The sequence below is a fragment of the Phacochoerus africanus genome, chromosome 2 (genome assembly GCF_016906955.1).
Source record: "Phacochoerus africanus isolate WHEZ1 chromosome 2, ROS_Pafr_v1, whole genome shotgun sequence".
Classification (NCBI taxonomy): Eukaryota; Metazoa; Chordata; class Mammalia; order Artiodactyla; family Suidae; genus Phacochoerus; species Phacochoerus africanus.
This window is the reverse complement of record NC_062545.1, coordinates 209,231,033-209,257,788: the sequence shown is the minus strand read 5'-3', so window position 1 is coordinate 209,257,788 and position 26,756 is coordinate 209,231,033. Positions and strand designations below refer to the sequence as shown.

At 35.2% G+C, this 26,756-nt stretch overlaps 1 protein-coding gene across 3 annotated transcripts in view; it reads right to left on the bottom strand.

The window, feature by feature from the left end:
• Window positions 1–3,173: 3,173 nt before the first annotated feature.
• PSIP1 (PC4 and SRSF1 interacting protein 1) overlaps window positions 3,174–26,756 on the bottom strand; it is a 42,710-nt gene continuing 19,127 nt past the window's right edge. Inside the window, exons 5-16 of one of the 3 annotated variants that reach the window (XM_047767622.1) lie at window positions 25,864–25,968; window positions 24,478–24,540; window positions 19,044–19,140; window positions 17,381–17,456; window positions 13,559–13,787; window positions 12,379–12,497; window positions 9,612–9,667; window positions 8,936–9,006; window positions 8,618–8,719; window positions 8,288–8,501; window positions 6,022–6,133; window positions 3,174–4,772 (exon numbers count right to left, since the gene is read on the bottom strand). In XM_047767622.1, coding sequence (XP_047623578.1) covers window positions 4,712–4,772; window positions 6,022–6,133; window positions 8,288–8,501; window positions 8,618–8,719; window positions 8,936–9,006; window positions 9,612–9,667; window positions 12,379–12,497; window positions 13,559–13,787; window positions 17,381–17,456; window positions 19,044–19,140; window positions 24,478–24,540; window positions 25,864–25,968 — 1,305 coding nt within the window. In that variant the 3' untranslated portion in view covers window positions 3,174–4,711. Of the gene's footprint in view, window positions 4,773–6,021; window positions 6,134–8,287; window positions 8,502–8,617; window positions 8,720–8,935; window positions 9,007–9,611; window positions 9,668–10,398; window positions 10,996–12,378; window positions 12,498–13,558; window positions 13,788–17,380; window positions 17,457–19,043; window positions 19,141–24,477; window positions 24,541–25,863; window positions 25,969–26,756 lie in introns of those variants that run through there. The other 2 variants (XM_047767624.1, XM_047767623.1) reach the window with 2 other exon arrangements.

Here is a 26,756-nt window from a genome sequence, read left to right as displayed (position 1 = left end):
TTCCAAAGTATAGTTTTTATTCAGTGCTTTTCGCCCATTTTAACTGAGTTGTCTTAATTGAGTTGTAGGAGTGCTTTATGTATTCTGAATACAAATCCTTTGTCAGATACAAGTATTCTGGTTTTTTCCCAGTCAGTGGTTTGCCTATTCATTCTTTGTCCAGAGGGCTTTTTGCTCATTAGCAAAATTCTCTTAATGATATATCAAATGATGGAAGTGTTTGGAAATTCTTTGAAGAATGTGAGAGCTACACCTTGTACCTTGAGGCTTCCAAGGTAAAAGATCCTTCAAATATCTGTAATAAAAATGAGGGAGAAGTTAAGAATAAAAGATTATTAAATAATAACTATTCCTAATACTGTAATAAATAATCAAGAATAGCTATTGTGTAATTTAATCTTACAGTGGGCCCTTTTGTTAGAAACTGGGCACACTGAACACTTTTGAGATTCACTACATGAAAGATCTTGAGTATATATTCATGCCTTCACAGAAATAACATTTAAATTGAAGCTTCATCTCTTGACCAGAAGTTTTTGGAATTACAAATGTTATTAGTTTAAAATGTATGTTAATTATTTTTACGATCTTAAAGAATAGCAGATTTTATGTAGTGTGACCACTGAGTGGACATGAGAAATTAAGATCCCCATGGTCTGCCACCTCTAGGTCACTTATTCCTGGGCAATACCCAGAATTCTATATGCAAGAAGAAAACAAGTGTTTTTCTAGCCTAGTTCTTTATTCTTATGGTATCCTTGTTATGATTATCCTCTTATCCTATTCTCATTCTCTTGCCAAAGGGCAACTTTAATTCTGAGCTCTAATTCCATCAGAGAAAATTGTAGCTACCCATATTGAAATGTATTCTGGAATTATTTTTTGGTGGAAAATTTGTTTAAAGACTTTAGGAATGCTGAAAAGCAGTTCATTTTAAATGTGTTTTATTTAAATTTCACATTCTCTCTTCTAGGTTGTATTTAAGTTCAACTGAATTCCATATTCCCTGGATGGCTAAGAACACATATATACCATATAAATCAAAAACTGGTGATGCCTATGTGTTTAAAAGGTTGACAGTGAAATGTTTTATGGACTTAAATGCTATATATCCAATTAATTGGATTGGTATGTAGAAGACAAACACCTGTTTCTAGCAGCTCTGACTCTGTCAATACACCAGAAAATCAGTGTAAGGGACTAAGGTTCTTCCATGGCTAGCTGGCTGTTATTAACTAAATGTTTACTTTTCCTGTTTCCAATGATGCTCAATTTGAACAGGTAAAAATTCATGCAGGAAAACCATAGATTTACCTAGTCCTTAAAGTTCCCCAGGTAAAAATGAAGTTTTGCTTCCTTTATATTGAAACTGCATTTCAAAACTTTATTTTGAAACTGCATTTATAGGTCTTGCTTTACTATGCAAGGGTCTTTTTGCTTTTATTTTCATCATTTCATAGTCTCAAAGCAAGTTCAAGAAAATGGATTGTCATAAAGAAGCATTTATCTATATGTGGCACCAATCAATTCATGTTACTAGATAAAGAAGAAAGATAGTTAAAACATAACTGCTACTGATATTCTTGTTTTGTCCTTTGAAATTCAGATTATTATTCTGCTGGTTCTTTAGGTTAACTCCACATCCAGGTTACAAAGGCTCAGATACACTTCTGTTATCACTTCTTGGTAAGTTCTAGAGGAAAGGCCTACCATGTCACTCCCAGAACTTGAGAATGTACCACGTATCAGTCATACAGGTCTCCCACCAAGTTCAAGTCAAAAGAAACTCCTAACTTTGAAGTAGACATCAAAGATGTCTTGAATCAGGGATTTTGTAGCTGGAAAAATCAGTATTAAACATATGATTTAAGTTAAATTACATATATTTTATGTAATGAAGGCAAATACGAAAATGTTTCATGAACCTTAACATTCTGTTAGAAATGAATCCAATTTTGATATGATAGTGGATAGTCATGCACCAAAAAAATCACATTATCTGGAAAAATAACATTCTTTAGGATTCAGTATCCTTTACGGATAGTTTGACCTTTCTCCCAATCCAATTGCAGTGTCGTCATATCCTCTAAGGTTGGAGAATTACACAGCATAAACACATTTGTACCTGTATAGCAGCTTCTTCGTTTCTTAAGATTTAATTATGGGTTTGCTATTTCCAATAGATCATCCTTTCTCTGACCAGTGGAACAGAATCAATTGTGTTAGTGAAGCCCTCACAGAGCCCTATAAAAGCCTTTTGCTCTTGTACAGGATTAGATGGCAGACCTCACCTTGATCTGAATGTCTTTAACCAGGTAAGTGTGTGTGGGTACACTACAGTCAACGTATCAGCAAAAACTGGGTAAAATCTCTCATCTCACTGTTTGAAATCACAAGATATAATAACAAATATAAGGCTTTGGCTATTTACACATACAAAGTCTTGTTCAGGTTCTCCAATTTAAAATGATAACATCTAAATTTCTCCAAAGCAGCTGAGAAAAAAACATGCAGCAGTTGATTCTCCTGGGTCATGTGTAACTTACTTTTTAAAATATTATCCAATGGTTTTAAAAATTCAGCCCCAAATAGATGTTGCTTATACGTATAAGAAGTTAACACAAAAAATAAGGGGGTTTTTTGATGAAGGGACTAGCTATCTCATTTAAAGTATCCCTTACTGACTTGTTCAGCAATGGAGTTTTGACCAAACACAAATTTAAACTATGTCAAAGCTCCTAAAAATCGGTAATTGTTTATATGACTTTTCCTTAAGAAAATTAGAATAGTAGTTATCTGGGAATCAACCTATGACAAAAAATAATTTCTTGAAATGAGGGTAAGGAGAAGGCCATTGTGTTTTAACGCTACAAAAACCAACTGGCTACAGCAAGGTCAGCCCATATAAGCAGACAAATTATCAGAATTCTCCCTCCAGAATTTGAGTAGTCTGTGGCTTCTTGGTAAAATTACATAGGTCTTTTGGGTCACTGGAAAAAAAGGGAGGGGAAACAAAAAAATAACATTTCCTTCATTTCTACATTGTCAAACTTATGTTTCAATAACCCTGTATCCCCAAATAATACAATTTCTATGACCAGGTTATACTCTCTTGGAAGCAAATCCAGAATTCACACTTTTGTAAATGGCAAAGAAGTAATTTACTAGTAGAGTTTGATAGAAAAATCCTTTAATCAAAACAAGTTTACATGTTGACACTTATGGCTTAACTAGAGTAAATCTGTCCAAATTTAACTTGTATTAAGGACCAAACAGATATAATGTAATAAGCAAGAGTTCCCTCAAAACAGTGGGTCCTAGTTCCATTTTAAGACCTCTCAAAAGCAAAACTCCAATTATTAAAATAATTTGAACTTTCCATCTATAGATGAAAATAGTTACTCAAGAGGTCAAAGCATACAATGTATGTCACATGCAACACTGGTATTCAACCTTTTCCCATATTCCTAGTTTCCAAACATGAGAAGTGTCTTTGAAGCTACTGCAAACCACAACTGACCTAGTATTCAAAATACCTTAGAAATGCTATCTGTTCAATTACCCTTAAATTTTGTATTAATGTTGGTTCACCCTGATTTAAGTCCATGTACATGAATATACAGAAAGCTTTTGTGTATTGCCTCAGAGTAACTATTGTTTCCACACTCTATGCAATCCTGTCACATACATGACATAGAAATAAAAATTCCCTTCTGATAAAGGTGTGTTCTCAAATAGGTTGGTTTCTTTATATAGTATTTACTTTTATTTACTGCAAAACCATCATGGATTGCTTTTTTCCAATTAAAAAAATACTTAGTAATTTCTTTAATGAGTGTGACTCTTTAAAAAATTCAGAAACTCGAGACATTTCTCAAAAATAAATTTTTATCATTTAGTTTTCAGTTGGAGCTACTAGTGTCTGTAAAGGATCTTAAATAGTTGAACCCTAAAGCCAGATTCATTCCTAAACATACTGCTGCTCCCTGCATGTCATGTGATTACACCAAATTTCCCAGCCACAAAACTAAATTACCTTCAAAAGTTAACATGAGTTTTGTACCTGGCAGAATTGTCAGTTCAATGTCAGTTGGATATCTAGTTGTCATACAAAAAGGCATACAGACCACACATTGTTACAAAGCAGGAGGATAATGTAACACAATGTAGACTGAGGTTAAAATTAACTTTTTTGATAAAAGGGGGAGTGAGTACTTGTATAGAAGTAACATTTTATCTACCATAAAAATGCTTGACTTCTACAAAACCCACAAACGGTGAAAAGACATTCTGGTAAATCCAAGATTTGTAAAAACTATGCACAAAACCCACGGTATTTGGGAAAGAGGAAAGGTTTATACAAGTAGCAGTTTTTAAAATGTAATCTTTTTCTACTATCAATTACGCATTAACATACACACACTAACTGAAAATATACTACAACCAATGTCTGGAAAAGCAGTTTTAACATTTCCTAAATGGACTTTCCCTCACATTTACTGTATAATGTAGCTGTTAATACTGCACAAGTACAATTATCAATAATGTTTAGTCACTTTTAAACAAAGCTAAGGGGGATTTCTCCCTCAAAACAAGTTTTAAACATCAAAACCTATGCTTATAAAAATTTAAAACTTTCAGCTGTCTAAATATTTCAAATGAAAACCATTACGAACTTCTCAAATGCTCTTTATATTCCAGGTATGTCAACCTAGTTATCTAGTGTAGAATCCTTCAGAGATATTTCAGTCTCTCTCTCTTCACTGGATGGCCTAAAGAAAAGGGGGAAAGAAAAGTATGACAACTGGGATTAGGGGCTATTTTTTTTTTCTTCAGGAGAAAAAAAGACATTAAATCTGTACCTCGTGGGTTTTTGTTTTTACTTTTTTTAGGGCCGCACCTGCAGCACATGGAAGTTCTCAGACTAGAGGTTGAATTGGAACTGCAGCTGTCAGCCTACAGCACAGCTTACAGCAATGCTGGATCCTAAACCCACTGAGCCAGGCCAGGGATCGAACCCACATCCTCACGGATGCTGCAAGTTCATTACCACTGAACCACAACAGGAACTCCCTATGCTGTTTTTTTAAAACCACCAAAAGAATTTTTTTGGATCCTGACTTATTGTTAATTATTTTTTGTTCAAAAAATATAATCTTCCCAAAATAATATGCAGATCAAGCAAAATAATCAGGGAAGCACTGTGGCCCAGGCCCTTTTCCATCATTTCCAGCTTTAAAATGAATTTTCTTTAAAGAACATGAAAATATTATCTGTGATACCAACATATTCTAGATTTTAAGAAGACGGAGTTCCTGTCGTGGCTCAGTGGTTAACAAATGTGTCTAGGAACCATGCGGTTGCAGGTTTGATCCCTGATCTTGCTCAGTGGGTTAAGGCTCCAGCGTGGCTGTGGCTGTGGTGTGGGCCAGAGGCTACAGCTCTGATTAAACCCCTAGCCTAGGAATCTCTATATGCCACATGAGCGGCCCTAAGAAAGGCAAAAAGGAAAAAAAAAAAAAAATTTTTTTTTTTTTAAAGGAGAAGTAATGTACACACAGACAAGATTTCCCTAAAGTTCATAATTAGAAGGAATGCTTGATTCCAAGTCCTTCCAATGCACAGTGGAACAAACCAAGATTTGTAAAATTACAGTTCCATACCTAGTTATTTTAGAGTGGGTGTTATGATCCAACATTGCCTATGATTCTAGATCTGATTTCTATATTATCCTGTCAAAATTCAACAAAGTATGGACATAGTTATTATTAAAGATTTATCAGTGCAAGAAGCCCAAGGAATATTTTCTTGAACTGGATTCCTGCCTAGCTCTATTCCCTTGAATATTAGCTATAAGTGAAGTCTCATTATATTTTGGCCTTGATTTGCATTTTTGCATATTGAATTCAGGAAATGAGTGATGAAAATATAAAATATAATCCCTTATACAAATAACCCTGGAACAGCAAAATTATTTAAAAATTAGAACATGTGTTACAACCCATTAAAACATGTCCTCACTTTTTCTTACTGCTGGCCTCGTGGTTGTCTTTGCTTTCTTCATTGCTGTCTCCATTATGCTGTGGCTGATTACTGTCCTGAGCATCTGATCCCCCATTTAGAGTCTTTGAACCTGTAGGAGGATTCCAGTAGAAAATCTGTTAGAGCTTCTAATCTTTTAAATGTCCTCAAAAGACGCAAAATCAAAAATAAAACATAGCTCCAAAGTTTCTAACACTATATTTTATTTGAAATTACTCTGTAATCCTTCGGTTTACACGGCAACAGTAACAATCAGAGTTAATACTTCTGTCCATTCAAAAAGTAGGTTATTAATCTGATTCTACCATGTTAGTGTAATCAAGCAGACCAAAGGGTGGTACATTTAAAGTACTGAGGTTTATTCTTTTTCTTAGAAAAAGTAATGTGAATCACAGTAAATTTCATACTTAATAACAAAAAGTGTCATAAGTAGATCCTAATTAACATGATTTTGTCTCTTATGACTTAGTAACTGCTAAGGTCTTCCCTGTAAATCTTATTCATTAACAAATCTCTCAGGAGATCTGTATCATTCCCTAATAAATGAGTATCAATCTAACTCCTTTTGAACATTGGTTTCTACATTAAGCAACAGCTGCTAAGATATTGTGTACCACGGAATTGGGGAAGCTGATAATGGTACAGGCAGACCTCATTTTACTGCACTTCACTTTACTATGCTTCATAAATACTCCATTTTTTACAAACTGAACATTTGTTACAACTCTCCATCAAGCATGTTTATCAGCACCATCTTCCCAACAGCATTTGCTCCTTTCACATTCTGTGAAATACCACAGTATTTGAAACTTTTAAAATTACACGTGTTATGGTGGTCTGTTATCAGTGATTTTGATGTTAGTAACTATGATTCATTGACAGCTCAGATAATTTGTTAACATTTTCTTAGCAACAAAGTTGTTTGCTTCTTTATTTTTTTCTTTTACAGACGCAGTTGGGGCATGTGGAGGGTCCCGGCTAGGGAAGTTCCACAGCCAGACAACACTGGATCTGAGCTGCATCTGCAACCTATGCCACAGCTTGCAGCAATGCCAGATCCTTAACCCACTGAGTGAGGCTAGGGATCTAATCCACATCCTCACCAACACTATGTTGTGTCCTTAACCCACTGGGCCACAATGGGAACTGCCAAAGTATTTTTAAATCAAAGTAGGTATATTGGGTTTTCTTAACGACATAATCCTGGCGTTCCCATCATGGCACAGGGAAAATGAATCAGACTAGGAACCATGAGGTTGTGTGTTTGATCCCTGGCCTCGCTCAGTGGGTTAAGGATCCAGCGTTGCCATGAACTATGGTGTAGGTTGCAGAAGCGGCTCGGATCTGGTGTTGCTGTGGTGTAGGCCAGCAGCTATAGCTCCAATTCAACCCCAAGCTTGGGAACTTCCATATGCCACAGGTGCGGCCCTAAAAAGAAAAAAAAAAAAAAAAAGATAATCCTATTGCACACTTAAAAGATGATGGTGTAATGCAGACAACTTTAATATGCCCAGGGAAATCCCAAAATTAGTGGGACTCTATTACAGTTGTCTGGAACTGAACCCACAACATCTCTGTACTACTGATTCTAAATGTCTGGACACACATACATCATAAAACATTTATGACTGTATAGCATATCTGGAATGTGCTTAAAAATAACCTTGAGGAATTCCTGTCATGGCTCAGCGGAAATGAATCTGACTAGCATCCATGAGGACACACATTCGATCCCTGGCCTCAGTGAGTTGCAGATCTGGCTTTGCCGTGAGCTGTGGTGTACGTCACAGACATGGCTCAGATCTGGCGTTGCTGTGCCTGTGGTGTAGGCCAGCAGCTGTAGCTCCAATTCGACCCCCTAGCCTGGGAAATTCCATATGCCATGGGTGCGGCCCTAAAAAAATAACCTTGAGGAGTTTCACAGATACTTGATAGGTATATCAAAGCAAAGATCACATATTGGTAATTGGTGAAGTTGGGTGATGGGGACAAAGGAGGTTCCTTCTATTTTTATTAAGGTTAGAAATCTTTCATAATATAAATGAAAAGGTAGCAACCACTACTACTAATAGATACTAGTAGTATTAACTACTCACTTAAACTTCTGAAAACTTAGAAAAACAGCTAAGGTTGAGGATGTCCTAAGTGCTTTATGAGACTCTCTCGTCATTTAATATAGAGTATTAACAAAATATCAAAGCCATTTTTAAAGAGCAGTCCCAGCGAATAATTTATTATCACATACCTGTTTGTTCCTTTTCTAGCTTTTTGTTTGGCCCTTTCTTCCCTTGATCTTTGGTTTTATTTGCTTCCTCATGCTGTCTTTGTTCGGCAAGAGATTTATTCAGCACTTGTGTGATCACAGAATCTCCTTCACCAACCAAAAACATATTCTTAAACTTGTTATACAACATTGTAGACTTTTCCATGATAACCTGACTAACTTTGAATCGCCGAATCTGAGAAAACAAAACATACGCTCGTAATTTTCCTTGTTGGTTTTTTAAAAACGTTACTTAATGAAATGGTGATAATGAGGAAATCTAAAATATCTCCAAAACTCACGATCACTTACTTTTTTCAGTGTTGTAATCATCTCTGTGTGCTTCTGAGCTTGTTGCATTGTGACCTGAAGTGAAGCAAGTTCATCCAAGGCCTCAATACATCTGTTCACATCCTTCATGACAAAACAGTAATTTCATAACTGTTAATTACCACAAGCTATATAATCTATTGCTAGAGATCACTTTTAAAATCTTGAATAACAAGAGCAATACAAAATAACCAGTAATAGTATCATCTCAAATTTGCACATATTTATAAAATCGTGAGAAATAGAACATGAAGCTATAAAGGCAGTACTGTATTTCTAAGTTAGGTATCAAACACTTACAAGATTATCAATTTTGAGTGAATTTTTTATTTCAGCATGTATCCTTTGAAGTCGAGAGTCCATTGATGTTTCTATAAATTAAAATGTGAAATACAGTAAATAGGTTTTCCAAAACCAGTATTTTTTGTATCATCTAAGCAAAGTATAATGGAAAGACTTGGTAAATTTTTTTAAATGTTCCTAGTAATCAAGTCTACATCATTAAGAAGCTGTCTGCCATTTTTATAGTATTTGGTTTAGGCAATGAACATTCATCATATAAGCAAAGAATCATCATCTGCATTTTTCTAAAACAGGCATTCTGCGTGTAATAACTACTCTTATTATAGTCCTTAAATATCTGCCTCACCGTTTACACATTTAACCAAAACTAGAAAATCCATCTGAAACCCAAATTTGTCAGAAATGGGAAAACATCCAGCTTTTGGCAATGTTCAAAAATTTGACATCGTTTAATGAGCATTAAAAATAATTAACATAACTCCTTAAGCAAATTCACCTAATAATACTTAAAAACAATGTATGGTATATAGAATCCCTTAGGGATTTGAAAAGTGTACCTGTAGATTAAGAACATAAAATGATCAACTTCAAAACCTATACAATTAAGTGTCTATTTATCTTCCTTTCTATATATAATACAACTTTATGTATCTTAGAAAGTGAAATAACTAACCTCGCTTCTTCTCCACTTTCTTAACTTCTGGCTTCTTTCCTTCATCTTTATTCTGCCTATCAAATGTCAACACAAATATTTCAAAAACACTGGACTTTGGCGACTGATTTCCAAATGCCCACCAATCCCTTATGTAAAAGTTAAAATTTTCTTTAAAATAGTAGATCACAGGGAATTGTAATTTTTAGAACTCTGCAATGCCACATTAGTACTAATTAGTATAAATATAAGCAAAACTGAAAACACAAACATACCAGAATAAATGATCTATGTCATTTTTCAGTGGCATTACAAATAAATTTTGACAACTGCTTTGGTGAATTTTTTTCCAACAATAGTGTGTTAAAAGACCAACTTCAGGGTCAGTGGACAAAGAGGCCACAGTGGGAAAAGAATGCCTATAAATGTTTCTTGACTTCCATATATCACAATTATTTTTTTAAAGTAATATGTCAAAACAGACTGATTTAATTCTTCCCACATCTCCAAAGTGTAGGTAATCTGAGGGGTTCAAAGTTAGTTTCAAGATTAAATAGACTGTTTAAAGATGATATTACTATATTAAAATGAGGTGGGTTTTTTTTTGCCAATATATCAAACTTCAGTGACATTCACTAACATTTACATACCATTTCACAAATGAAAAGGTACCACTTTACTGTAAATCACAAAAATAACCATTTAAAAATGAATTCTTAATAATTTCTAGTACCTTGACTTGGAGTTCAGGCCCTATTATAATAAACCAATTGAAATAGACAAGAACAAAAAAATATCTAAAAATCAGGTTTTTTTAAAAAAACTTTATTTTAAAATTTTGGTTACAGTTTCATTTTTGTTTTCTTAACAAGTCTACTGTTTAATCTCTCAGGATTAAAAAAACAATTATTAATATTCTAAAGATTTAAACAACAAAGGAATGTCAAGGGAAGGGCACAACTGCCCCATTCTGTGGGGGTATAATAGCTATTCCAGTTTAACACCTAGCTTCAAAACAAAATGAATTTTATATTTTCTAAATGAAATAATGTACAACCACCATCTTCATCTGAGCTTATAACTTTCAAACACAAAGCTTCATTTTAAGCTTGGTAAAAAAACTTTTAACAGGAATGATGGCCGACCTTAGTATGTAGTGTGTACCTTACAGGAAATGTTTTTTAACAATCATAACACAGTAATAATGCCATTAATGAAGTCCTCAATTTAGAATCTGGAACATTCTTCCATCAAGGGGGGGAGGGGGAAATTCAGTCCAATGAGTCTGTCTCAAGATCTTCATCTCTTGTTTGCTCCACTTGTATTCTCTTTTCAGTAACTGGATTAATGCTTTGAGCCCAAAATGAGATATATTTTTTATTACTGTAGATTACATGTTGTTTGGCTGGGAATACAATACAATAAACTTTATTTTGCATAATGCATTTCATACAAGCTGCATCTGAAATGCTTTACAGAGCAAAACTGTCCAAGTACAAAGTTTTGTAATAACAGGAGAAGGAAAGAAAACACAAATATTAGAATTTGAGAAAGTTACATTCGGAGGACATTCAAAAAGAAATTGAAACACATAAAGATCAACTCTGAGATACTGAAGAAGAGTTGGGCTAAATTTACTAAGCAACAGCTAATTTTTTATCTCTAGTTTGCGGAGCACAATAAAGTTAAAAGCAACAAACAGTCCAACAACTTTTCAGTGAAAGGACAGAAAAGGAAAGGCAACAAAAAATAACTAGTATTTACATAAATGGTCAAAGGGAGTAACATTTCTGAGTTTTATATCAATTTTTAAATTACTCCCTCAAGCAGGTGAAACTGCTTATATATCCTCCAAAAAAACTAAGAAAGCAGATGGTCAAATATTATACTTCTCGAGAAAGACTTTCACCTTACAGATGTATTATATAAATAAAAAGTACAAAATTATTTAAGAATGGTTTTAAGAATTTTGCTGTTTATCGTTAAGTTTGTCTTAGTGACCTAGAGCATGTTTTTAAAACCATCTCACTAAAACAAAAAAACAAAGTTTAGTCAGAATAATGCAAGACGCTTCACAAAGAAAGAAATGCTTTTCAGAGAAAGAACTGAGAAGTGACAGTCTAAAGATAACTAGGAAAACAAATGTAATAAACATACGAAGCCTAATTCATCACTGCCATTGCTAGTTTCCTTCTTATAAAGCTTTATAGAATAAAATTAAAGGGGAAAGAAATTCCCCATGTAAGTTATATGGTTTCCAAGTATCAAAACTTACTAGCTTGAACTTGATTTATATTGCACACATCTAATGCAAACCCTGTCAGCCTTTAGATTTACTTTTACTGGCTTCTTGGGTTTCCAACTGTGCTTTTGTTTCTTTCGCTGGTCTTTTGGGGAAGGCCTGCTGGTGGTATGACAAATACAGATATTTCCCTCATTCTTTCTCAAGGCCAATTTATTATCATCTTTCTGTATTTAATATTTTACAAGTAAGCAGTAGAGGATGAGGACATTTTCTACAACGCCACTTAACAGTTAAACCCTATCTGCACTTTCAGTTTAAATTAAAAATAATTTGCAGGGTGACTATCTCAGTGAATTTCATCCTCCTTATGCAGAAAAGAGTGAAGCCTGAAACATGATTATTATTACATACTGAAGACACTTTTCTAACACATGGGAAAAGTCACTTATTTAAAAGGCTTCATAAAGTCTGGAAAATGAAAGTCTATTAAAAATTTCATGCTAGCTTAAAAAAAGAAATGGAATTTAGTAAGAAAATACTTACTGCTCAGTTTCCATTTGTTCTTCTTGCTTGCGTTTTCTATCTGCTGCTTCTTTCTCATGTTGGCCTTTCAGCATATTCCTTCTATGAGCAGTCTGAAAGTTTCTTCCACCTTTTCTCTTCTGTTTTGAGAATTTGTATGGTTTTAGTTAACTATCAGTGACTAATGTTTCTATGATTACAATCTTCTGAGAAAAGAAGCAACTCTATTTTCTTAAGGGACAAATACTTAAATTACTAATTTTAAAAAAACTTCAGAATTAAACATGTTGTTACTATCTAAATTTAACTTTTCCCTTGATGATTTTGGGATTTATAATCTATTTACTGCACTGCTATAGGAATGATATCCTTTTGTTAAAATGGGTCAAAACGACTGTTAGGCTATTTGCCTCTACACTCTGATTTTGACATCAGTACCTATTTTACTGACAAGTACACTGCTCAACCTCCCAAATTTGTTTTGGCCTTTGAGGTATTAGTAAATTACTATTATAAACATAAATAAAAGACCTACATGACCTGAGTCTGCAGATTTCTAAGACTATAAACAAAACTTGTGTTTTTATACAGTAAAGAATGTAGAGCTTCAATGAAATTCCCAAACAACTGTTGCATCCAAATAATAAAGTACCACTAATAAAATATACAGTAGTAGGCCTGGAATATTAAGAATTTCATGGAGGTAAATAATAAAAATCTATGTATAAATGTACCTATATAAAACATAGGTACATATAAAATCTATGTATAAATGTTTTTATACAGTAAAAAATGTAGAGCTTCAATGAAATTCCCAAACAACTGTTGCATCCAAATAATTAAGTACCACTAATAAAATGTACAGTAGTAGGTCTGGAGTATTAAGAATTTCATGGAGGTAAATAATAAAAATCTATGTATAAATGTACCTCTTTTACAACTGTCTTGACTGGTCACAGCCTATTTGGCTTAATTTTCTACTTTCCTACCTTTTCTAGATAAGTGGGGTTATTGTGAAAAGATAACAAAATTACAGTAAAGTTTCAAATGTGCTTTTTAACACAGCTAATTCAAGTTAATTCAGAAAGATAAATCCATTTTAACACAATCACATTTATAGACATTTCATAAAAATACTGCTTTGCTAAAGCTTAAGAACTACATAGGAAACTAAAAATAGAATATTTGCTAAACATTTTACCTTTTCACCTTCTTGATCATCTCCTTCCTCTTCAGAATCAGAGGTTGATGTAACCCCCGTTTTAGTTAAATTTTTCCTTTTTGATTCAACTTCTTTTTTCCCCTCTTTTTTATCTGGCTCTTTTCTTGGCTTATCTTCTTCCTTCTGGCCCTCTTCATCCTTTTTAAGCTGCTTTTTAGGTTGTTTTTCCTCTTGCCCCTTTTTCTTACTTTTGTCTTCTTCAGTTACCCTATTTCATAGGTACGACAATGAAAAATGAACTTTTTATATACTTGTCAATCACACTCTGAATTAATTAACCATAAAAATTATTATCAACCAATCATAAAAGGAAAAGAACATCCTTTTAATATAAGAAAATAAAAAATTATAGTGGCAATAAGGTAACAGAAAAGTGATTTTTCACTTTTTTCCTAAGTTTTTTTGTTTTGTTTTACATAATGATTTTTATTTTTTCCATTAAAGCTGGTTTACAGTGTTCTGTCAATTTTCTACTGTACCGCACTGAGTCCCCAAGTTTTATTTTTGTAATGTGACTCATTCACTTAAAAATAATATTGAGTACTATCTTACGTGCCAAGATACTATTCTTGACTCTGGGTAACAGCAATATATAAGGTGGGTGAGATCCCTAGATGTTATGGAAGCTCATAACTCTTATTATAATAAATTACGTTTAAAAAGCAGCCATGCTGGAAAAAATACAATTGCACAAGTGAAATATGCACATGGTGAAATATGGTCATTTTAAAATGTAAAGAAATACCCTTTACAGAGTTCCCGTTGTGACACAGCAGAAACGAATCCAACTAGGAACCATGAGGTTGCTGGTTTGATCCCGGGCCTCACTCAGTGGTTTAAGGATCCGGCGTTGCTGTGAGCTGTGGTGTAGGTTGCAGATGTGACTGATCTGATGTTGCTGTGGCTGTGTGTAGGCCGGCAGCTGTAGCTCCAATTGGACCCCTAGCCTGGGAACCTCCATATGCCACAGGAGCAGCCCTGAAAAGAAAAAAAAGAAAAAAAAAATTCTTTACAAGGTAAAAGGCTCCCAACTTATGCATATAATGGTAAAATATATGGTCAATTAAATGTAATAAACAGTGTTCAAAGAATTTCATTGATATTTTCACATACATATAATGGATTTGAAAGCTGGAAGAGACCCTAGGTCACTTAGTCCAACCCATTCCATTTAACAAATGAGAAAATGATGGTGCAAAAAGGTCAAACAGCCCAGTATCTCAATTCCAAACCCACTAACCTCCCACCAGACAACTGCTTCTTTTAACCCTTAAGAGATTAAATTGAAAAAAAAAACAAAAAACTTTTTATCTCTTTAGAAATTGTTTTGTCCCATAACTATCACTGGCTATGTTTATTTTCAAATGTTATATGGGTTTTGAAGTTCTGCTGTAGCTCAGCAGGTTAAGAATCTGACTAGTCTCTATGAGGATGCAGGTTCGATCCCTGGCCTTGCTGAGGTCTTCCTCCTTACCATTTTCCATGAAAAACAGATTTCTCACAGTGATAAATTCCCTTTTTAATGGGTCACAGTCAAGGTACAATAGGAAAGTTACATTAAAAGACTAAGAAAATTATAAACATGTTAACATAAGCTGTTCTTATGGAGAACATAAGTTTCAAAATGGGTTATGAAGTTTCCCTCTGTACTCCACTGAGTTTTTGCCCAGATACAAAGCTGAGAGCAGCATTATAATAACACATAGCACAAATGACAAACAAATAATAGGAGTTAATGCTGTGGCACAATGGGATCAGTGGTGTCTTTGCAGTGCCAGGACACAGGTTTGAAATCCAGACTGACACAACAGATTAAAGGATCAGGCATTGCTGCAGCTGTGGTATAGGTCACAGCTGCGGCTCAGATCTGATCCCTGGCTGGGAAACTCCCTATCTCATAGGGTGGCCAAAAAAGAAAAAAAGAGAACACAAATCAAAACAAGAAAAGAAGTGTCTGTTATGGCTCAGCTAGTTACAAACCCAACTAGTGTCCGTGAGACTGTGGGTTCAATCTCAGGCTTTGCTCAGTGGGTCAGGTATCTGGAGTTGCCATGAGCTGCAGTGTAGGTCACAGACATAGCTCAGATCCTGCATTGCTGTGGTTGTGGCGTAGGCCAGCAGCTACAGCTCTGACTCAACCTAAGAACTTCCATACACTACGGGTGTGGCCCAAAAAAGACACACACACACAAAAAGATAAGCATGTTTAGGGAAGTCTTACGAATGAGACCGCTGTACATGAAGCTGATGAGAATGAAACATACAGACACATGCTAACTACCAAGAGTGACACCAGTCTGCATTAAGAGAAAGTAATGGAGATCTATAAAGGAACCTTAGGCCCAACTCCTAAGTATGAAACCAGACTGAGAAAGCTGCTCAGCTAATGAGGGTAATACATTTCAGTGTAACTAACAGGATACTGAAAAAAGACTGAAAAAAAATCAACTAAAGATGATATTGAAAAAGTGGAGACCTCTCAGAGGAACCAGCCAAAAGCCATGGAGAGAAATGGACTAGAAGGATAATCTCAGGGAAGACTGCCAAGGACCTAGTCAAGGAGAGATATACCTTAGTATCTAAAACAGGGATCTCATAATATTTTCCCTACCAACTGCTGTGTGCCTCTTCTTCTCCCCTGGAGTATTACACTTCCCTATCCCAGATCCATGTACATATATGAAGGGGAGAGGAGAGCAAGTAAGTTATGTTTCAGTTCCTGAGTCTCTAGATCAAGGCCTTATGTTTATCCTCAAATCCTAGACTTTATGCCTGATGCCTTGATTAGAGAACACATCTTAGGGAGGGGATGAGTGAGATTTGTTATGTTTAAAAACAGAAACTCACATGCATGTACTTAATTTCTTAAATTTCACTAGAGTAGTTAAAACCATGTTATAATTTAGTATCATTATTTTTAAGAATATTTAAACAGCTGGCTTAGCAGTAAAATGAAACTCTTTATACATTAGTTGAAAATTACCAACACTCTAGTTTTCTGTAACTAAAATTTCCTATAAAATCTTTTCATTCAAAATGCTCTAAATCCATTCCTAAGTGATATAACTCACTTGAGCTTTTTTTATAAAATTTTCAAACACAAAGCTACAAAGTTTTGCCCTCTTTGTCGAAACATACATTCCTGCCAACATAAACAAGATCCATAATAGAAAATAAAGTTGGCAAGAAAAAAAAATATTTTGTTGAAAACTAAGTTACCATTAAAATATTTTTAAATCTTGTAAAAATAATTTAATGTTTTAAATAAGGTTATTTTAGAGGACTAAAAGATTTGTGGAAAATACTTCAAAAATACTTTGTCTAAAAACTTTCTTAAACACACTAACTTCACACTGTGGCACAGTGGGTGAAGAGTCTGAGTGCAGCAGCTTGGGTCGCTGTGGAGGTACAGATTAGATCCCTGGCCCAGCACAGTGGTCTAGGTCACAGCTGTTCAATCCCTGGCCTGGGAAATTCCATACACTGCAGCTTCAGCAATAAAATTAAAAACAAAAACAAAAAAACTATCTTACCCAACTTCCCTATTATAAATTTTATAATACATTAGTAAGTATGTGATACCCTGATATACAAGAAAATGTCTTAATGAAATGATCAGATTTTTCTTTAACTTTTTACATAGTAAAAACTATTTTTCAAATGTTTTTCCCATAATTTTTAGAAGTACAAAATAGTAATAGCAACAAATAACCTGTAAATAAAACTACCAAAAAGGCAAAAAAAACTTAAGACATATTTAAAATGAAATGCCTCATTTACTACATAATGAATTATACTCACATGTCACTCTCTGAAGGACATGGCTGCTTTACCATTTTGGGTCTGCCTCTTGGTTTTGGAATCTTGACTTCTGTAGCTAACATTGACAGGAAAAAAAAATGTTTAAACTATCAGCTTTCCCATTAAGATACAGATCTCAGGAGTTCCCATCGTGGCGCAGTGGAAACAAAACGGACAAGGAACCATAAGGTTGTGGGTTTGATCCCTGGCCTTGCTCAGTTGGGTTAAGGATCCGGCATTGCCATGAGCTGTGGTGTAGGTCACAGACGCAGCTCGGATCTGGTGTTGCTGTGGCTGTGGTATAGGATGGCAGCTACAGCTCTGATTAAACCCCTAGCCTGGGAACCTCCATATGCCATAGGTGCGGTCCTCAAAAAAGACAAAAGACAAAAAAAAAAAGATGCAGATCTCACATATAAATATTACAAATGACATCTACTAAAAATTTTAATTAGTAGTTCATTACAATTATTTTAAATTTTAAAAATCATATCCTCTTTGGAGTTCCCATTGTTGCTCAGTGGGTTAAGCACCCAACATAGTGTCCATGAGGATGCAGGTTCGATACCTGGCCTCACTCAGTGAGTTAAGTGTCTGGTACTGCCATGAGCTGTGCTGTAGGTCGAAGACGCAGCTCGGATTTGGTGTTGCTGTGGTGTAGGGTAGGGTGGTAGCTACAGCTCCGATTTGACCGCTAGCCTGGAAACCTCCATATGCCACCAGTGTAGCCCTAAAAATTAAAAAAAAAAAAGATCATATCCTCCAATGGTTGAAATGAGGAGCAGAAAATCTGGAGAGGTAAATCAAGAGTATTTTCGATTTAGCCTTTAAAAAGAATATCCTTCATTGTTGTTTTAACAGGAATGTCACAAAATTCAACTTTATAATAGACACTAGCACTTATATTCAATATTCATATATATATTACAATGTTATATATTTTTGTTCACATCTCTGAAAATTTGTTATTAGAATTCACTGAATTTTCTAATACCATTAATTTGAGTCACTGCAATATTAAACTCCAAAGTAAAAATTAAATGAACAGATTCTCAGGTTTTTTCCTTTTGGGGTATTACTCATTTTATCCTGTTTCATTAAGAATCTTGTATTAGGAAATAGGAAAAAAAGGGCTCTATCTTAACTAATTTTTGCTTTACTTTGTATTAGAAACAGATACTTCCAAACTACTTCCTATGTATCAAATTAAAAAAAATAGGCAATGCTTAAGATAGCTGCGTATTGTAAAGGTCCTAATAAAGAAAAGGCAGTAATTTATAAATTAGTAGCTTTGATTACTCAAATACTATTTTCTATTGCTTTCATTATGATTCTACTTGGAACCTTTATGCTTTCTAAAGTGAGAGGTAAAAGAAACCCATCATTCATGGAATTTGAAACTTTGCCACAGCCTCATTAGCTATACTATGAAAAGACAACACAATGGGGATAAAACAGAACATGAAAGAAGTCTTAAGCAATTATTTCAAATTTAAATATTTTTTTATAAAGAACAGAAATCTAATGTTTATCTCCTTTGAAATTTATATGTTACACATAACCAAGTGTGTGTTCACCTATTCCAAAGTAACTGAGGTGCATTACTTTAATCGATTATAGAGTATTAATCACAAACCAGAGATTTAAACATTAATAATCCTACCTGCAGGCCGTCCTCTTTTAGGACTCACTTTCAGATTAACAGATGCTGCTGCTGTTGTCACTACTCCTGCCTCCTCAGTTTCTACTTGTTTTTCTGCCTGAATCACAAAGATTTAATTAACTTATTTAGACATAGTAGGAATTCAAAGTTTAATTCAATGGCAAAAACATGCCACTATTACGATAACAAGTTCTAATATATGAGTAACTTCTACATAATCTTTATTATTTTTCAACAGACAACTCAGAGTGATATCGTCCAACTTAGCTCTTAAGTCTAATGAATAATTCTAGGACACAAACAAAACAGATATTCTCAACATGAAAAAGTCATTTATAAAAATAAAGTGAGTATTCTTGATGCAAAATGTTGAACTATAATGTAATTTACACTGTAAACAGCCCACGCATTGCTTATAAATGTACTTTCACCGAGAACCTCAAAATGCTAACATTTAACTCCATGTACTTACTAATGTACAAATTAATGTTATTTAATTCTAAATTAATGTTAGAAAAGGCAAGAAATTAAGTTGCTGATATTTCTATTCAACTTTGTTAATATATACATGTTTTATTTTTGAACTAGGACACATCTGTTCTACCCTAGGAATTACTCTTTATTTTCCATAAAGGATCTACTACTATAAAGAAATCCCAATGATCTTCTGCAAACTGTACTGCCCCAGTGAAGGGACTAAAACAATCATTTTAACTGATTCAGGCATTAAAGCATAACAAAGGTTAATAATCACCAGTTAGAAAGGAAATGCAAACATCACATCACCACTGAAAAGAGACAAAAGAAACAGTGAAAAGAACAAAGAATGAGAGGCCTACTATGAGCTGCTTCCCCACCTCAATTATTTACAATTCAGCCTAAACTAGATCAACACAAATAAAAGGGAATAACACATCATATAAAATAAAGAGATAATCCAATCTTAAACCAAGAAAGATGTTTTTAAATCCTTTAATCAACTATCTAATTTGCAAACACCTCATTAAAGATAATGCCCACTATTGGGTAAGATGGGACAATTATTCATGTTTTGATTATTGGTGATCAATAAATTGATACATTTATGAAATATCTTTATGAATATAAGCAATAAAGATGATCCAAATCTCACCCAGCAAGCCTACTTCTAACAATTTATCCATTTCTTTGTTACTAGTTTTGCTTTTTTACCTGAAATATAATAATGCACATTCAAAGCATTATTAAAAGTCAAGAAACTTATTCAATGTAACTCTTCAATGGTTCTCAAGGAGTATTACAAACACTGTTTCAAAAATATTAGGTCTTGTTTTATTTCTATGACTTTAAAAACTTACAGACCACCTAACTCCTCCCCTAATCCTGACTTGATAGATCTGGCATAGGTAGTGGGGCATCTGTTTTTGTACCAAAGGTTGAGAACCCAGGCTATATGGGAATTCTTCTACTAGAGAGGCTAAAATTCTCCAAAATTCAGTTCAAACTGAAGAGCACTTCGGTGCAAAAAACCCTCTCTTCACTTATACTCTGCTTTCCAAAGTAAATCTTGACATTAAGTAAGAACTATAGCTATCAACCTTTCTGTGAAGATACCAATAAGAGGTAACAAGTTCATCAATAACAAATGCCAAGAATAAAAATAAATTAACACTATACTAAGCAAAAATCCAGCCCTTCTGTAGACATATATTCTTGACTATTACCTAAAAATCACCCAAGTCAAATCATTCCTCATGAAAATAAACCTCAAAGAAACATTTCATCTAGAGAAAGGGCTATTATTTCAAATATGCATATATTTAAATATCTTAAATGCAAATATTCTGAGTGCAGATTAATTTCTTCCAACTTTTTCTTGATCTGAGACCTCTAATCCTTTGACAAGTCTCCCCATAACACCTCCCTTTCTAGCTCTACTCCCCCCTTCATGATTTTACATAGAGGTCCTCCCACCCCACAAAAACCTTATGGAACTACTATTCATTTGCATTCTTGTTCTGCTTCACCTGTCTCACAAATCTCCAACAGAGCATTACCAAAAACTCTACCCTCCCTGCTTCATTATTCCCTGTTAAAGTCTGCTAAAAAAAAAATTATACAAGCACGCATTCATTTTATGCAAGTTCAGTTCACTGCTAATCCTTTATCCTGTATTTTTGTCATGCCCTTTCCTTCTCTTCCTTCTAGCATAAACTTTCAAAACCTCTCTTCCTGCAGTCTTACTTTGAATTCAGTGAGGGAGGAGGGAGAAACTGAGGCCAGCCAGAAGAAATTCCCTTAATTTCCAAGTCTCCCTAGACATTTGTAATAGTCTCCTCTACCCTTCCCTTCCTTCAATGTTAAAAAAAGGTGAAATGTCCATCTCTTCCCCATTATGTCAATTCCTTCAAAACGTGTCCTCCCTTTGCTCTCTTCCAGTATTATTCTTAACTTAAAATAACTTATACACTTTTCACGTCTTCAATCATTCCTGGTTTTGAAGAAGTGTTAAAGCCTCTACTATATCCACTTTTAACACCCTCCCATAATCATACATATACCTGGTGCTGCATTCTCTCTCCTTCCCTTCAGATATTTGAAAAGCACAATAAAATTTTAACACTGAACATTTTATACCTCAACCTACTACATCTGTCCTTGCCATCTGATTTTAAAGTATCCTGGGGTAGAAGTTCTCTTTATGGCTCAGTGGAAATGAATCTGACTAGCATCCATGAGGACACAGGTTCAATCCCTGGCCCTGCTCAGTGGGTTAAGGATCTGGCGTTGCCATGAGCTAGGGTGTAGGTCACAGACACAGCTCAGGTCTGGCGTTGCTGTGGCTCTGATTCGACCCCTAGCCTGGGAACCTCCATATGCTCAGGTGCAGCCCTAAAAAAACAAAACAAAAACCCAAAAAACAAAAACAAAACAACAACCCCGGGGAAGCCTAAATGTCAAATCTTACTGGACCCTTCTGCATCAGGACACTGGTACCCAATCCCTCATTCTTTTTTTTTTTTTTTTTTTAACCTGCACCTGCAGCATATGGAAGTTCCCTGGGCTACGCCACAGCCACAGCCACACCAGATCCTTAACCCACTGAGCAAGGCTGGGGACAGAACCCACATCCTCAGGGATATTAGTCAGGTTTTTTCTGCTGTGCAACAACAGGAATTCCCCCACTCCCTCATTTATTAGCTTTACATCCTCCCTTACATGTTTCTCCTGCCAGTTTATTCTCAGCCATAATTTTTCAAGGCAACATTTCGTCATCAATATGTTCCTTCAGGCTTCTGTTTTCCACATTCTCTTGACTCCTTGTCTAACATCCTATCTTTCTATCAGAGGCTGCATCTGTAACTTGCACTTTTTGCCCCCGTAGTGTCAGTAATACCTATCTTGAGGTCCAATTTCCAAAGATGTTTCCCATCCTCCCCTTCATGCCTCTGCTCGCAAAACAACATCTCCTGCATTCTCAACATATTATCTGGTCATCCAATCAACACTCTGGCTTATCGGATGCTGGCCCCTCCCTTCAAACTATTAACTTTATCTTCTAAGGTGGTCGTAAAATCCTATCTCTCCTCTACACAACCAAAAATATCATGCTAGGTCTTTAGAAAGGCTTTTCATAATTTATTTACCAAGTCACAATCCTAACTACCCATTTCGATTCTCTCGTTTTATGTATTTATTGTCTGTTTCAACAACAACAAAAAAATTCAGGAGTTCATGCTATAGCACACTGGGTTAAGAACGCAAATGCACTGCACTGGCTCAGGTCACTGTAGAGGTCCAGGTTCTCAATTCTCGGCCCAACCCAACACAGTGGGTTAAAGGATCCAGCATTGCCACAGCTACAACGTAGGTCACAGCTACAGCTCAGATTCAAACCCTGGCCTGGGAATTTCATTTGCCACCTGTGCAGCCATAAAAATAAGTACCTAAAATTTTAAAAATGAAAGTTCAATGAGAATAGAGAACTTATCTTCCTTATTCACTACTGATTCTCTGCCTGGACTAGTAAAGTGAGTACCAAAACCCTAGAGGAATTAATCACTGAACCGGTCTCACTGCTCCAATCCAATCCCCATCATTCTCCTGAAAAAGAGGAGGTTATCTGAAATTTAAACTGATTCTATAGCTTCCCATCATTTCTCTAAGTTCTTTAGAATTAAACAGTTTTTTCTTATACTCATTTACCTCAAACTTTTTATCTGGTAATATTGAAAGGCCTTCCTGAATTGCTTAAAGAAGAATTTTTCTCTATGCCCCTGTAATTGCCTCACATGTCCTTCCTACTCTCCTTCATGTGCATGACATAATTCTGCCTATCTTTTAAAATCTTGTTGAAGTTATCACAGCCCCTTCCACAGGCCCCTTACAGGGGATAAAAAGTCACTGTAATTACTTGTTTTCATATTTTACTTTCTTAAAAGACACTGAACTCTTCTTAGTTTACTTTGTATCTTTGTCATATAACAGTCTGAGACATAAACAGGTCAGAAAACAGTGTGATGGGAGTCCCCATGGTGGCGCAATAGAAACGAATCTGACTAGGAACCATGAGGTTGCGGGTTCAATCCCTGGCCTTGCTCAGTGGGTTAAGGATCCGGTGTTGCCATGAGCTGTGGTGTAGGTCGCAGATGAGGCTCAGATCCCGAGTTGCTGAGGTTGTGGTGTAGGCCGGCAGCTATAGCTCCAAATAGACCCCTAGGCTGGGAACCTCCATATGCCGTGGGTGCAGCCCTCAAAAAAGATAAGAAAAAAAAAAGAAAACAGTGCGATGAACAAAGTTTCATATGAGAAAGAAGAAACAGAAACATTAATTAGAAGCATAAGATGTACTTCAACCTAAACTGTCACATACTCTCATTTTATGCAACAATGCTGTAAAGTAATAAAACAACAACATAATAATGGACAGCATGTATAAAGCACTTACTATGTACCAGGATTTATTACAAATATTTTACATGTTAACTCATTTTATCTTCTCAACAATCGATAAGTATATATTATTATCCGTTTTACAGAGAAACTTAAGGCAGCATCATTAAAACATTTTGTTTACCATTCATCTTTACTCAAGGGTGCTGTATCATTAAGACAGGAAACACAGGTAGTTTTGTTATATAAATATCATGACCCACCCTTTTAAAAATTAAAGGACTTAGAGTGAAAAGCATAGTTTAAATTAAATGGCAGAGCTATATTATCTCTACACTTCAATTCAACTAAAATAAAAATTCTTTTAAGATCTCTGTAGTTGGAGTTCCCCTGTGGCTCAGTGGGTTAAAGATCTGGCATTGTCAGTGCTATGGCTTTAGCCACTACTGTGGCACAGATTTGATCCCTGGCCCAAGAAGTTCTGCATGCCATAGCTGTGGCAAAACAAAAAACAAAACAAAACAAACAAACAAACACCTCTGTTGTTAAGCAGTAGAATTACCTTTCTCTTTCTCCCTCTTCTGGCAGCTTTTGGAGTAGTTATGTCAATTGCTTTAGTCATATCCTTAAAAAAAAAAAAAAAAAGACGAAAATGATAAATTATGCCACAACTGAAAGAAAATTTCTTACAAGTCACAAGTGTGTTTTACTAAAAGTTTACAGAAACTTGTTTTGCTTCTCTGACCATGGAAATTATAAACACCAAAAGTCTTACTTAACATTATCACATAATCAATGTAACGTGAAAGTAATTACCAGTATCTTACCCTAAAAAAATCCTTCCCTCTCTCAGATCAAAGTCACACTTGCTAGTGTACCAGGAAGTCTGTCTATTTAATTTTACAAAACCACTTGTTCTGCAGTAGAATCCCAGTGTTAGGACTATGAGAGAGGTAGCTGACTTTGGATATCATCTAACAAGTTCAAGAGGTATAAAAGAGCTGTTGATTCCTATTCAAAACAACCAAATACAGAGCTGGAAATACACCTAGGTTTTAAAAAATTTAGTTCAGCAGTTATCTTGTGGTATAGCAGGTTAAGGATCCAGCACTGTCACTGCAGCAACTCACGTCTCTGCTGCGGCACGGGTGCAATCTCTGGCCTGGGAACTTCCACATGCCATGGGCACAGCCAAAAATAAAAAATAGAAATTAATAAAGATTCAGTTTAATGTCTTTTCCAATACACCTATCCAACAATACTTCACTTTAAAAATGTCCCTAGCAAACAGTAAGCCATTCTCCTAGTTGTACCTCATATTTTGCACAGCAAAATAACTTCGAATAAAAAATCCGAGTATCTTAAAGATACAAACTATTTTATAATACTATGTTGAATATTTTCATGTGGAAATAAGCCTTTAATATTTTCTCATTCATTACTCAACTACTTTTTTTCTTTTTTGGCCATGTCCAAGGCATAGAGAAGTTCCTGGGCCAGGGATGGAACCAAGCTGCTGCAGAACGACAATGCTGGATCCTTAACCCACTGGGTGACAACAGCTCCCATTACTCAACTACTTCAAAGGTTACTTTCTTTTTTTTTTTTTTTGCTATTTCTTGGGCCGCTCCCGAGGCACATGGAGGTTCCCAGGCTAGGGGTCCAAACGGAGCCGCAGCCACCAGCCTACGCCAGAGCCACAGCAACGCAGGATCTGAGCCGCATCTGCAACCTACACCACAGCTCACGGCAACGCCAGATCGTTAACCCACTGAGCAAGGGCAGGGACCGAACCTGCAACCTCATGGTTCCTAGTCAGATTCGTTAACCACTGCGCCACGACGGGAACTCCTCAAAGATTACTTTCTATCTTACCACTATCAACTCATTTTACAATTTCTTCCTTGCAACAAAATGGGTTTAGAGTGCAAGAGAAAATTAAACATACCTCATTGCTGGCTTTTTCTTCATGGTCAGTATCTTCCTTTGAAACACTAGTTTCTTTTTCTTCAACTTCAACATCAGATGATGCATTTGATTGTTTAGCAGATGCCTATGAACAATCAAGTTTTATCAGTTTCACAAAATAAGATTTTACCCCAACTTTAAAATTCTGCACCCATGAAAAAAACCAAAGCCTGTTTATAAGAAAGCTAGAGAAGTACCCTCATTTCTGTTGCACATAACCTTTTAATACATACAATTTTTAAATAGTTTTAAATGCTGTCATTTTCTTTAGTAAAGTCATATAAGGGACTGTATTCCTGCAAATGATACATACAAGCTCAGTGGACAAAAGTGAAGCAGAAATGAAAAGTATAGTTACAAAGAATACCATTCTGATGTTCTAACCAACAAACACCCAACAAGATGCAATGTAAGTTGATTTAGAACAGCACAGACCTATACTGTTTCCAACTACTGAAATATTCTGGAGAAAGAAGTTTATCTATGTACTCTAAGACCAACAGCCTTAGCAAAGGATATGTATCACAGCTTTATTTAAGGATTGTGATTGATCTTTATCTCAAACTTAGTTTATTTTAAAACTTGGCTTCCTGAGACCCAAACCTCAATTCTGATTTAACAAGTACTGTGTGGGAGTCCAGTAATCATCATTAAATTTTAGAAGTACCCCTAGATGAGAAAGATACTTAAGTAACTTAGCATCCCTAGATTTTCATACCAACCAAAAAGATGAATACCAAGGGCAACACAGTACACACTGAGAGGTCAGAGTAAAGCACAAATCTACAGGAAGATAGCACTATAATCCAAACTAAGCACCTTTCTAGCAATTTCTTTTGGCAGGTCTTTTACACTATGAACCCATTTCCTCGC